Genomic DNA, 13,646 nt, shown 5'->3' with positions numbered 1-13,646 from the left:
AGCCCAAGCTCTGGGCTTCCGAGAAGAAAACCCAAAGTGGACTGGAGCTCTGGACTAGAAAGTGGAATTTTTTTTCTCCCAAGTTATATCCAGCGACATTGGAGCAGAGAGACAATGGCAGCCGAAGCACATAGAGCCATGAACATGCTCTCCATTTCTGTAATGCTTGCACAGTTTTATTTTTTTTTAAGAATTTATTTATTTATTCATGAGAGACAGAGAGAGAGAGAGAGAGAGAGGCAGAGACACAGGCAGAGGGAGGAGCAGGCTCCATGCAGGGAGCCCGACATGGGACTCGATTCAGGGTCTCCAGGATCAGGCCCCGGGCCGAAGGCAGTGCTAAACCGCTGAGCCACCCTGGCTGCCCCTGTTTACACAGGTTTTGTTTTGTTTTTTGTTTTTTTTTTTCACACAGGTTTTAAGCCAAGAAGAGGCAAGCAAAGAAGTGGGAGGAAGAATCCAAGATTCAGTCCACGCGATCCGCAAACTAGACACACCTCGACTGCCACCCCTCCCCAACCCCAAGGCCACACAGGCTCCATTCTCCACTTTCCCAATGACATCCTGTGAGCAAAGGACAGAGCACGTGGTGGCTAACGGGAGCGCGGCCCAGATGGGCAAGGGATCTCTCACCTGCCCTTAAACCCGGGCGGAGGTGACGCTGGCCCAGCCCTGGACGACTCTGTCCAGTCTCCAAGCACAACATCAGAAGGGCAGGCCGAGCCGCAGGTGTGGTGTGAAAGCTCAGCTCAGCTTTGAGCTCAAGGAGTAAAGCGCACAGAACACCATCCGGGGGATGAAGCGTCACAACCCTTCAACACAGCATTTCCATCAGAGGCCTCCATCGTGGGCCAGTCTGCCTCCCTGTCCCGCTCACACGTGTGCACCCAACCTCATAAGGTTCCTCTAGCGAGGATGCTAGACCACCCCTGAATCACCGCTCTAAATGCCAACGATCGCAGGAGATGGAAAATGCGACAGGACTCCACCTGGGCGGGCCGAGGCCTGAGCATCCCTCCTGGGATTTCAACAACACGGGGACTGATGACGTCGACGCACGCCCGGGACACGGGCATCTCCTAAGTGCACAGACTCAGGACAATACTGGAGGAAATGCAGGGGTTTAAAAACGAAATAGACCTGCGTCCGGATCCCGACTCCACCCTTGCCAGTCGGGAGCTGGTGCGCAATGACTTGTAGCTCTTCCAGCGGGATTTTACACCTGCAGGGAGCAACGGGAGGACGGCAAGACAGGAGGGGGAAGGCGAGGAAAGGCCTGGAACCCGGGGAGCAGTTAGTGATCGTGTTTTCCTCGGGGTAACTCTAGATGAACCTTTCCATTAATTTGGTGTAAATTTGTTTTAACTCTTGACTTCACTGAGAAGGGAGAAGGAAACGCTGTTTTAAACTTGTCCGTGGTAAGGAGGAAGAGGGGAAGGATGAATCATCGCTATCGAGATGTTATCAAGTCCATGTGTGACTTTTGGCATTTTCCAAAAGAAGCTGGGACTGCAAGCTGGCAGCCAGAAGCCAGGTGGATGCCGTCATGTGCCAACCTGGAAGCAGATCAAGGTTGGGCTCCAGGAGGGCAGGGTGACTTCGGACAAGTGACTTAACTCTTGGGAGTCTCAGCTTGCCCATCGATTAAATGGGGGCAATACTGAACGAAGCAGCTAGCACACGTCCTAGGACATGCATCACTTGAAGACACGACAATCACCCCTCTCCTCCACTGCACCACCCTTCCTAAAGAGGCTATTCACATTCCAGCTTCAGAGCAGAAATAATTTATCGCCATGATAATGAACCTTTTTCCTCGCAATAACAAATGAGGCCAGCTGGGAGCACCTGCCAGGACAGCATGGCTGCCTTTAAGAGCTCACACGACCCATGAGCATGAGTCACTGCTCCCCAGACAAAGCCTACCTGTGTAATGTGCGGACAAAGCAAGCAAGGAGGGCCCCCACCTGGAGCTCAACAGCCTGGAGAGCAAAGCCATCCCTCTAACACGGAGCCCCCAGAAGCTGGGCCACAAGCTGGCACCTGTACCTGTGAACACATTGGAGCCATCTACATCAGTCCACGTGTGTGGCTGCTCCAGGTCGAGCCCTCTGTCTCGTCTGACTGGGTGCTCAGTCTCCTCCCCAGGAGCTCAGCGAGAAGCCTGTACAAACCCACTAGCCCCTGTTCCCATCACTGGGCTTTTCACACCAGGAATAGGACAGGATTTGCCTCTGCCAGGTAGGCCAGGAGCAACATCCCTAGTCTGGAGGTGCTCAGAATGGGGGAAGGTGTTTTCCTTCATTTTAAAGGAATCTCAGGCAAGAGCTGCCATTCCAAGCATCAACTGGCTATGCAGGTAACAGCCCTTTCATGCAGGTAAATGAAAATCCAGCCGTGAGTGATCCCCTGCAAGGCTGGTCTTGGAGATCCCAGAGCCAAAGCCCTAGCTCCCTGATGGAGCAAGATGATGTCCCCTGAAAAAAAACAGACTCTCGGGTTCAGAGACTCAGAGGAGGGAAGAACTGGTAAGGTTCATCCATTTGCCACCTGTCACTGAGCATTACCATACCTTTCCACCCTCCTAGGTCCCTAGCTAGACAGTGGGAAACACAATCAATTCCCTGCCCACCATTCATTCTGGTGGATTATCCACTGGTCCAATTCATTCGTAGCAAATCTGATATTTCTCTGTATCCCGCCCTGCTCCTAAGGCCCTAATTTCCGTCTGCACATCCCAGTGGCTCTGGGGAGGGAAGCTGCCTCGACCCACAGATCAGCTGTGAGGCATGTGACCAAGGACAGCTAATCAGGGCATCCCACCTCTTGGCACACGGATGGATCACCTCCCAGGGGTGAGCTCCCACAGGGTCAGCCCTCTGGAAAGCTGCGATCAAGGCATTCTCTTACTCTGGGTCTGTGGAGGCAGGGGTCTGCAAATACTCCTGCCGTTCTGCTTCTACTGGGAAAGTAAAACACAAGAATGAAACGAATTGGAGAAGAGCACCTAGGTGGCCCAGTGGCTGAGCGTCTGCCTTTGGCTCAGGTCGTGATCCCAGGGTCCTGGGATCGAGTCCTGCATCAGGCTCCTTGCAGGGATCCTGCTTCTCCCTCTGCCTGTGTCTCTGCCTCTCTCTGTGTGTCTCTCATAAATAAATACATAAAATCTTGAAAACAGATAAAAAAGGAAAAAAAAAGAATTGGAAAAAAAAAAAAACAGAGAGCCCAATCACCCCCCAAATCACCCAAAAGCATAATGCATAGACTCTCCAGTCAAATTAACAACCCAAAACTTGATTATTTAAGCCCATTAGAATTGGTTTCTCTGCAATTTGCAACCAAAATCACTCAACCTAAAAATAGATTCGTTTTTTAATGAATGAGGAATAGAGCCCAGAGGGGCCCGGTGACTCATACAATGTCACAAAGATGTTGGTGACCGGGCCAGGATGGGACCCCAGGGTTGGGCATGTGTTAAGACCCGAGTCTGAACCACGGCTCCATCCTGCAAAGCTCTGGCGTCTTAAGGACACTGCTTAAAGTCTCTAAACCTTTTAAACCTCTGATGTCAGAGATGATGATGCCCACCCACAAGCAGGCCTATGAGGATGAAGAAAGAGACGCTGGAGCCATCTGCTCCCAGCCTGCAGAAGGCGGGCTTCTCTCTCCTTCCCGACGTAACACTGCTGCTCTGGCAGCCGGCACGGGTTGGCGGCTGTATTTGTTGAACCCTCATCCAGGGAGGCAGAAGGAACAGGGCAAAGGCCTGCTTTAGGGCACAGGTGATATCAAATGGCCATTCTGACCACCACCCATGAAGGCAGCCACACAGGCATCTTCCCCAAGTCATCTTCCCCTACAGACAGATGCCAGGATGACCAGGACAGAGAGAAAGAATCTGGAAACGAGGAAAGGCTTTAATTCAAGTACAACATGAGGCGGGTGGAGGAGGAGGACAGGATACAAACAGGTCAGTGGAAAGTGACCAGAAAACAATTCCGGGAAAGGCGGAAAAGCCCAGTGGCCAGGGTGGAATTAGAAACTGGGACCATCTCAGCTCTTTGGTTAACCACATTCCTGGTTTCTACTTAAGAAATTTAATTAAAAACCCAAACATCTAAATTTCCCAGCTGGCTTGCCAGGGGCCACGGATGCCCTCAGATTCAGAGAAGCCTCCGCCAGGGTGACCCTGGGGCCACTAGACGTGTCCTGTGTGAAGTCAGAGGAGGAAGGGGTCACAGGCCGGGCCGGGGTGGGGCGATGCCATAGGCAGGCACCTCCTCCCTTCCCTCCGAGAGAGAAGAAAGCCTCCTCCTCGAGCTTGGGAGCACCCTGTTCTTTCACCCCATCCACAGGAGTAAGAACTTTGGTTCTTGTTGCTTCGTTTTAAAAAATAAAAAGAAACATCAGAATGGAAAAAAAAAAATTGAAATGAACTAGAACCACATTCATGATGCTTCCAGGGACACGAGGTCGCTTTCTGTCTGCAGACACAATCGGTCCCCAGGCCACTAAGACCACTTCCTGCAAACACCTAACCCCCGCTGAGGCTGGATGCACGCTGGGGATGTCCAATAACCAGCCGGAAAAGAGTGAGCTTTGGGGGATCACACACAGTTTCAGGAAAAAAAACCCGAAGAGGGAGCTGGGCAGCTGGGCATTCTGACCCAGCCTCGAACCAGGGCTCTCCACGGGAGCCGAGACGGAGATCTATCACGGCACCACGGTGCTCCAAAAGATGTTTCTTAACCCATGTGGCTGTGCAGAAGAGTTTCATAGAAAAGTTAATTTTTTTTTCCCAAAAACAAAACAAAACAAAAAACCACGGCCAGCAAACTTCATATATGAAATCTGGCCACCTAAAGAAGGCTCCCCCTGGAGTTCCCTCCAATGGAGACACCAATCTCCATCTTCCCAGCACCCACCCCCACCCCCATTGTACCAACACTTCCAAAATCCTCCCTGTGCACGGTGTGTGCCAGGTGAGGAGTCAGGAGCTGGCTCCTCTGGGTCAGTGTCCACCTCCGGCACATCCTTCCCTCACCTGTGCCTTGATAACCTCTTCCGTAAAATGGGGAGGACACCTGGCTGTTTCGCCGGGTTGGGGGTGGTACCAGACGCGATAGGGACACAAAACCACTTGTAAAAACTCCCATGGCAAATAATCAGGATGGAAAGAACTCACTAGATCATCAATCCTTTTAATGCACAAAGCCGACTTGGGCCGAGCGCTGCCCACGTAAACCCCACTGCTCCTCATTTCCCCGGGGTGCTTAGCTCCCAGGGAAGATTCTCCCTGGGAGAGAAAAGGAGATCCACAGGCATCCCCGAGTGTAAAACCAGGGTGGGAAACATTCTCACCGTGGGGGTCGACCTGCCTTTATAATTAAAGTGCCACTTCACACTCGGTGGCATGGCTGTGATCAAAAACAAAAGCCAGGGAGTGAGTGGGGAAATCCAAACTTTTCTGCCTCACTGCTGGTGGAATGTGAAATTCTGCAGCTGCTTTGGAAAACAATCCGATGGTTTCTCAAAAAAAAAAAAAAAAGAAAAAAAAAGTAAAAGAAAAAAATCACACATGAAATGACCCTAGAGTCCAGCAACCCCACTTCTGGGCATAGGCACAGAAGACCTGAAAGCGGGGACACCAACAGGTTATTTGCACACCCATGGTCAGGGCGGCAGTGGTCACAGTGGCCATGAGGCAGAAGCAAATCCAAGTGCCCATCGATGGACGGGTGGATAAACAAAATGCGGTCTCCGCACGGTGGGAAGGTTTTAAGCTTTAAAATGGAAAAGAATTGGGACACCTGTTACAACATGGGCCAACCTGGGGGACATGATGCTCAGTGACGTAAGGCAGACACGGGAAGGACAAATGCTCGGTCCCCGCACTTCCGCAAGGTCCCTATCGATGGAGACACCAGAATGGTGGCCGCTGGGGTGTGAGACAGGGGGACAGGGAGTTGGTGTTGGGAGGGCAGAGAGTCTCGGTCGGGGTCGGGGCTGCTCACCAAGCTCTGGAGACGGATGGATGGTGGCAGGACGGAGAGGCAGCGTGAGCGCCGTTAATCGCACCCATAAGAAATGGTTACCCTGGTAAAATCTGCCACCATAACAAACAAAAGGTGAAAAATGTTAAAATTAGCTAAGGGAGGGGGACGCCTGGGTGGCTCAGTGGTTGAGTGTCTGCCTTCGGCCCAGGGCGTGATCCTGGGGTCGCGGGATCGAGTCCCGCATCAGGCTCCTTGCAGGGATCCTGCTTCTCCCTCTGCCTCTGTCTCTGCCTCTCTCATGAATAAATACATAAAATCTTTAAAAAAAAAAAATGAGCTAAGACAGGAAGGGAGGACAGCCGAAACAGTCATGGTCCCGGGAGCTCCCGAGGCCTTCACCCACACGCTGAAGGTTGGGCCCCCGAAGGCCAGGCTCTCGGAGACCCTCCCTTCCACGCCCAAAGCGCCGCAGAACCTTCCTCCGCAAAGTCAGCGAAATCAAGCGCTTCCCGCCAACCCGAAGGCCACGGGAGAAGGCGGCAAGGGGCTGCGGCAGTGTCCAAGGAGGCGTCCAGCAGGCACTCAGCACCTGCAGAAGTTGGGAGGGAGGCAGGGCGTGTGCTGGCGAATGACGGGCCACGCGCCGACGGTGAGGGTAACGGGACAGGACGGTCCCTCGGTGGCTCCAGCCGGGCGCGGGCTGACACGGGGGATCTCGGGCCAGAGGAGACGCTCCGTCCTGCCCCGTCCCTCTCAGGCTTCCCGGCCAGCCCAAGGAAAGCACAGACCACTCTAAAGTGGGACAAGGTCACCCTGCAGGACATGCAAGGGGGCTGGAGACCACACCACCAGCTCCCGTAAGGGCCATTTCCCAAACGACGGTGGGGCCTGGCGAGGCGGTGGGCCAGGAGGGTTGGCGGGGGGAAGCTTACAGACCCCAGGGGGAGACTGAAGGTCTGACTCATCTCTACGGACCCAGAACGTTATCATCCGTCCCAACGCAGCCACTTCTGTCTCAACCAACTGCAAAAAAAACACCTGGTTTCGAGATTTCTATGTGAAAACCTGTACCAACAAACCAAATGCGGGAGGAGGCGATGATTCACATCACAAACAGAATGCTTAGACAGAAACCAGCCTTTTCAGCATTCCTGCGCTTGGATGCTTCCTCCAGGCCTTTCGCACGTCACGTGACCGACCACGATTGGTTCCGTACAGACCTTTCTCCAGGTGCAAACCTAGTCCGCAAAGCACGCGATTCTGAACAGGGCGTCTCTAGCCAACAACACGGATCAAAGTGAGCACATTCGTCCAGGACCTTTGTCTTGCTCGTGGAAAGCGAGCTGGGAGCATGTGCCACATGAAGAATGGGGGCTACCTGGCCGCGGAGGACCCCGACCAGCTCCGTGGGGACGGTGGACATTGCCTAGGACGACAACGTCCAGAAACAGGAGGAGCAGTGGTCTGCGTGGGCCCGACTAACAGAAGCAGCGGGAAGCTGCCTATCGCGGGGCCTCTTCTTCCAAGCTCCCCGGGAACTCGCAAACCCAGGGGTAGAGCCTGCAGATCTAAGTCGTCCCCAAAACCCACAACTGCCCAACCTTTATCATCCAAACACAGCCATTCCTGTCCTAACCAAGCACAAAGGATACCTGATTGCCAAGACTCAGATTTCAAAAGATGTACCTACAAACCAAATAAGTGCACGTGAGGGCCCCAGCCCGGTGGAGGTAGGCCTGGAAGGCTTCCTGGAAGAGAGAAAAGATCGTTTTGTGGCTGGGTAAGCTTCAGCGGGGGGGAAAGTCTCAATGCAGGGTTTTCTGGCCAAGAAATCAGTCAACACCCTGATCCTTAAAGTGTCCATCTGTACTGGAATGGCCTGGGGAGCCTGTCAAAAATGCAGATCCCCAGCCCCCACACATACCCAAACAGAGCCTCTAAGGCAGGGGAGGGCAGGATGGCTGCTGAGTGCTCATGAAGAGTACTCCTTCTTCTCAAGTTCCCCAGGCAATCCGTTCTCGTGCAAACCACAACTTGGGGAGACTGGGGGAGCGGCCCAGCGAACAGTCTGGACCGGGCCCACGTCCAGCTAGGGGACAGCAGAGGCTCCTGAGAAGGGAGGGCCCACAAGGAGTCACTGAGGAGAGGGACAAGGCAGGTGTAGACAGAAGAAGCTGTTCCAGAAGTAGAGGCAACATCCCCAGCCCGTCTCCCACCAAGACTTCCTGTTATGCTCCTCGCCGAGCTGCCGGGTTACGGAAACCGTCTGGGCCGGTATGTGCGCACAGGGGATGGTGGGGGGGGGGGGGGACGGGGAAGGAGAGGATGAGTATCCTCCAGAGCTCAGGAGGTCTAATAGGAAGGCAGGAAGGGCTTCAAAGAGGAGGAGAAACATCCACGCTAGGCGACCAGACCCCCAACAACACCCCCAAAACTCTCTCTGGACAACTGAAGTCTGTTGTGTGGAGACTCAAGTAACTCAAAACTTCCTGATCCCGAACAAACATCACCTCCACTCGCTCTGGGCAGCCGCCCCCAGCAGGAGGGGACGGCCCTAACTCGAGCATACGTAGGCTGTTGACGACACTGAGGCTAACGTGGTCTCTGCTGGAGGCGCAGAAGGGCCTCTGCCGTGGGCTTCCTCACTGAACGCAGGTCTTCCTTCTCTCATGCAAGGACACTCGGGCCTCCATCCACATCAGCCACTTCCAAAACCCCTTCGGGCTGGCTCTCCGCAGCCCTCTTGGGTGAAAGAAGCCCCCTAAAGAAAAGGGGGATCACTCCCTGGCCCTTGGGGCTGGGCAATCCCCAAAATCCAGTCCGAGGTAAGAGTAGAACCCATTGTTCCTTCAAACCTGCCAAGATAACCAGGAAACACGGCCTCTGCTGGGTCTGCACACTTAGCAGCCCGGCACACCTGCTACTCGGGCCGGCGTGAGTCACCCACACAGGCATTGCACGCCGGACTTGTCAGCAGCGGATTCGGTGCTTGGCGGCTCGCTCTCACGCACACCGGATGTCATCCATCCACCTACCCCTTGGAAGACGTGTCCGGACAGATCAGGCTATAACCCAATTTTTACTCAACGACTCACTCCCAGTGGAGGTGTCGGGGGAAGGAAGGAGGGGTACACAGAGAAGTTTCCTGCCATTCCCGGCGGGGGCTCCCCTTTCCTCTGGGCCCCGTCGGGTCTCAGCGGCTCCGCTGGCCATAAATAGGGAGGGACGAGGGGCAAGTCAACCTGGGCAAGAAAGTGGAAGAAGTCTCGACTCAAAAACCTTCTCCGGAATAAAGACGCTCTGCTGAGCTGAATAAGGCCTAGTGTTCTCCTGTACAGCGCAGCGTCCACAGTTAACAATACTGCATTGTACACTTAAACATTTGCTAAGAGGGAAGATCTTCTGGTAAGTGCTCTTATCAACAAAATAATAATGATAATAAAGAGGGTGGGAGGGAACTTTTGGAGGCCACGCAGGTTTATGGCCTAGGCTGTGGTCAGGGTCTCACGGTGTACACTCATTACCGAGCTCATCAAGTTGTATACGTTAAATTCGCACAGCTTTGTGTATGTCAATCACACCTCAATAAAATGGTTTAGGAAAAAAAAACAAAGAGGAAGAAGAGCATCTCCTGAATCCCTCTCAACTCCCGCTTTTTTTTGTTACGTCAGAATTTTCTGCAATGCAAGATTCTGAATCGGCTCCTGAGCCCGGTAAAGGACATCAGCGGGACCTTAGGAGAAATCGGAATAAGGCCCAAAGAGGAGTTCAAAGTAGTCTGTGAATGTTAATCCCCTGGCTCTGACCACCTCGCTGTGGGTATGAAAAATGTTAACATTCAGGGAAGCTGGGTAAAGAGTATAGGGGAACTCCGTGTACTATTTTTGTGACTTTCCTGTAAATCTAGATCTCTATCAAAATCAAAAGTGAATTCTTTAAAAAAAAAAAAAAAAGGACAGCAGTTTTAATCCAGCCGCCTACTAAATCTTCACCTGTGGCCTTGCTAAAATAATTTACAAGGTAGTCGTGGACGCAAAGCATAAGTTACTCTCATGCCAATGCTGGCCTCAGGAAAACCGAAATGAACGAAACACTGCATTTACTCAGCAAGTGTCTTCCCAGCGCCCACTGTCTTCTGGCTCCCAGGTGCCAGAAGGTGTGTGACAGATTAAGTGGGGATCTCTTCCTCCAAGCCAGCTCCGAAATGTCCACCCAGAGGGGCATTTCTCCAGCTTCAGACATGACTCTGACTTAAAGCAAAGACAGTGATTTCTGGTAATTTTCCAAAGGAAATAATCCAAAGGGTGGACAAAGCTTTGTGTAGAAAAGATGCTCACCGAGGCTCTACTTCTAAGGGTAAACATCTAGAAATACCTTCGTGTCCAACAAGAGGGGAATTGTCAGATTAGGATTTGATGCCGGCAGAGGAATACAGCCATTACCTGGGGAACTGTTCAAGCAAAATCGAGAGGAAAAAAGCAGTAAACAAAGTGTATACATTGCAGGGCTTCAGCAATGAGGAAATGCATCAAACTGCCAGCACTACTGGAACTGAGTATTTTTTTCCTGCTTTTTACACTTTTTTTGTGGTTTTCTTTTACATTTTAAAGACTTTTTTAATTTATTCACTTGAGAGAGAGAGAGAGAGAAAGGCAGACAGAGCCCCAGCAGGGGGAGAGGCAGAGGAATAGGGAGAAGCAGACCCCACACTGAGCAGGGAGCCCGATGTGGGGCTCGATCCCAGGACCCCGAGATCATGACCTGAGCTGAAGGCAGACCCTTCAGCGACGGAGCCACCCAAGCCCTCCAAAGAAGAGAGAGAACACGGAATACTTTTAAAATCGAGTGAGGTGCAGAGGTGGAGCTGTGCGTGAATGGTGGGACAGTTTAATATTTCCTCTCTGGGGGCGGCAGGAGGCTGCCAGGGGGAGAGGGTGGGTATAAAGGCCACAGGAAAAGGTGCTGCGTCAACCTGAGCATTTCCAGGGACCTGGGTGCAGCCAGAGGCACAGGCTCCAGGGGGGAGGGGACAGTACTAACACAGACCACCTCTTCTCCTCCTGCGGTGCCTGGCCCTCCCTCCTTCCCCCCACCCCCAGCAGGTGCTCACTGGAGGCACAGCACCTGAGAACACCCCCAGGGAGGCCCCCTTGACAGCTTCCAGAAGTTGTCTTTGCAGGAGGGACTTCTGGGCTGGAAATGGATCATCAGGGACAGGCTGCCAAGGTGGGGGGGGGGGGGGAGTGAATCCCACATCTGGGAAAGCATCACCAGGAAGCCCATCTTCCGGGTTGGGGGGGGGGTGTCCTGGAGTTGAGCCCTAGTGGCAAGGAGGGAGAAGGTAAAGGAGACCCCCGCTTCTCTGCACATCAAGACGGACTAGCTCAGTCATTCATTCAACAAACATCTATTGGGTCGCCCACTCAGTGACAGGCACGGGAGCTGCCCCAAACCGTGGCCTGGGCGGCCGACACAAAAGGACAAGGAGAGGATGCGGCTATAGATTAAAACTGGTTTGCTTTTAGCTCAGGGTTCAAGACTAAGCCCCCTCCCCACGCTGACCTGGAACCCGGTGCATGCACGGCGGACGGTGGACGCGGTGCCCCGGGATCCTGCCGTCTCCCATCCTTCGGGAAGCCTTGCCCACAGCACCCTGGGTGGGTGGCCCTGCAGTTAAGCCGCTCACCCAAGGCCCGGCCACAGGGACCTGGGGAGACGCCGCAGCCCCCACGCAGCCCGCCGCAGTCTGGGTCGGCGAGGCGGCAGCGCTCCCTCCCGGGGTAACGGGCCCCGGGGCGGCCACGAGGGCGGAGGTTAGGGCGACGGGCCCCCCACCCCCACCCCCACCCCCACCCCCACCCCGGCGGAGGGTCTGTCCCGCGGGGGGCCGCCCGGAGGGGGGCCGAGGGGATGTCTCTGCGGAGATGTCAGTGCGAGAGCAGAAATTTCCGTGCAAACCCCAAGAGCTCCAGAAAGCGGCGCGGGGGGGGGGGGGGGGGAGGCGGGGAGAGAGGAGCGCACCAAACCCCCTCCCTCGAAACGCAGGGAACACTTACCTGCCAGGTATGCGCCCCGACTGCCAGGTGGAAGGAAGCAAGCCCAGGACGCAGACGAGGTCGCGGGGGTGGGGGTCGTCTGAGCCCGGCTGATGCACACCAAGTAATCCACGGTGGGGGGTCCGGAGCCCCTCGCCCCATTCCCCGCACTTTCCACCCGAGGCCAGCCCCGGGCTGCGCGCTCCGGCCGCGCGGAGATGGCGGGAGCTCGCCGCGGGGGTTCCCAAGTGCCGCGTCCCGGAGCTCCAGGGCGCGCAGCCCCGACGCCGCGCCTCGCCTTTCTTTGCTGCGCAACGCCGGCGCGAGCCCGAGGTCCCCGCCGGCATCCCCTCTGCAGGCCCGGACAGCGCCCGGGGCAGCTCGGCCCGCGGCCCGGAGCTCGTAGGTGCGCGGGGCCGGGGAGGCGGAGGGAGAAGCGCGGAGCGGCGGGCGGGCGAGCGGGCGAGCGGGCGAGCAGCAGCCTCCTCCGGCCCCGGCAGCACCGCGCGCGCCCGCGCCGCCTCCGCGCTCTGCCCGCCGCCGGGCCATTCGGCCCTTATATACCAGCCGGCCCGGGGGCGTGGCCGGGGCGTGGCCGAGGCGGGTGGGGGCGTGGTCTGGGCGTGGCCTGAGCGGGGCAGCCAGGGAGCCGCACTGCTTCCTGGGAACTGTAGTTCCCTCCACCCCATCCCAGCTAATGCACAACAGCTGTTGGCATGGTTGCCGCTCGCCCTCAACAGCGGTGCCCCCTTGCGCCCTCCCTTCGCAGGGAAGGCTGGGATTCCCGCCTCGCTGTCAACTCCGTTAGATCTAGGCTGGTCCTTGATGCACAAGGTGGGGGACCTCAAGCCCCCTAAACGCCTCCCGCGATGACAAGCCTGGAGTCAGACAAACCGAGCTAGGTTGCAGTCCCAGCCTGCCATGAGCCGCCCGTGTGACCTTCAAGGAAGCGTGTGACCTGCGAGGCTGCAGAAACTGAAGTCTGATCAAGAGCATGGCAGCTCCTCAGATTCTTCATCGGAAGCAAAGGATATTAGAGTTTGCTTCCACCGGGTTGTAGAGGGAGGTGACCCCTGCACAACGCGGCCTGATCTCTCCGCCTCTAACACGAACTGTAATTCTCTAACGCTTGTTAAGTGCTGGGCAATTTTGGTTTCGGGGTTCCGCTCCTGCAAACCAAATGCCACCTTGGGACCCTCCTAGAATAAAATTCTGGAGCTGCCATGGCCTTCATCAGGCTTCAGTTTCTGCAGCCTTCTCCTGGTGTATGGGACACCTGAGCAGCTGCACACCCTGGGAGCCAAAGGCGGAGTCTTCCCTCAAGGAGCGCACAGTCAAGTGAGAGGCGACAGCGACGTCGCAGTAACTATGTGGACACGCAAGGGGCTGTATGGACCAGGGCACCTAACTGTGCATGGTGGGGGGGCATGCCAAGGCAGCCAGAGGGCTGGTGTCTGAGTGGAATCTGGAAGGAATGGGTAGGAAGTAGCCAAAGAGACACGAAACAACAAAGGCAGGCAGACAGCTGGCTGTGCGGAGAAACTGTGAGGGTATAAAAGAAGGAAACAGGGAGGGAGACTCACTGCAGAGGAGGGGAAGGGTCTTGTATTAATTT

General features: G+C 55.2%; 1 protein-coding gene across 1 annotated transcript in view; it reads right to left on the bottom strand.

The window, feature by feature from the left end:
- The window catches only part of LOC112672734 (translation initiation factor IF-2-like), a 176,358-nt gene extending 163,638 nt beyond the window's left edge, over window positions 1-12,720 (bottom strand). Inside the window, exon 1 of the mRNA XM_049113761.1 lies at window positions 12,053-12,720. Coding sequence (XP_048969718.1) covers window positions 12,053-12,720 — 668 coding nt within the window. The remainder of the gene's footprint in view (window positions 1-12,052) is intronic.
- Window positions 12,721-13,646: the final 926 nt, after the last annotated feature.

This window comes from Canis lupus, chromosome 9, assembly GCF_003254725.2.
Source record: "Canis lupus dingo isolate Sandy chromosome 9, ASM325472v2, whole genome shotgun sequence".
Classification (NCBI taxonomy): Eukaryota; Metazoa; Chordata; class Mammalia; order Carnivora; family Canidae; genus Canis; species Canis lupus.
This window is presented reverse-complemented; position numbering and strand designations above follow the sequence as displayed.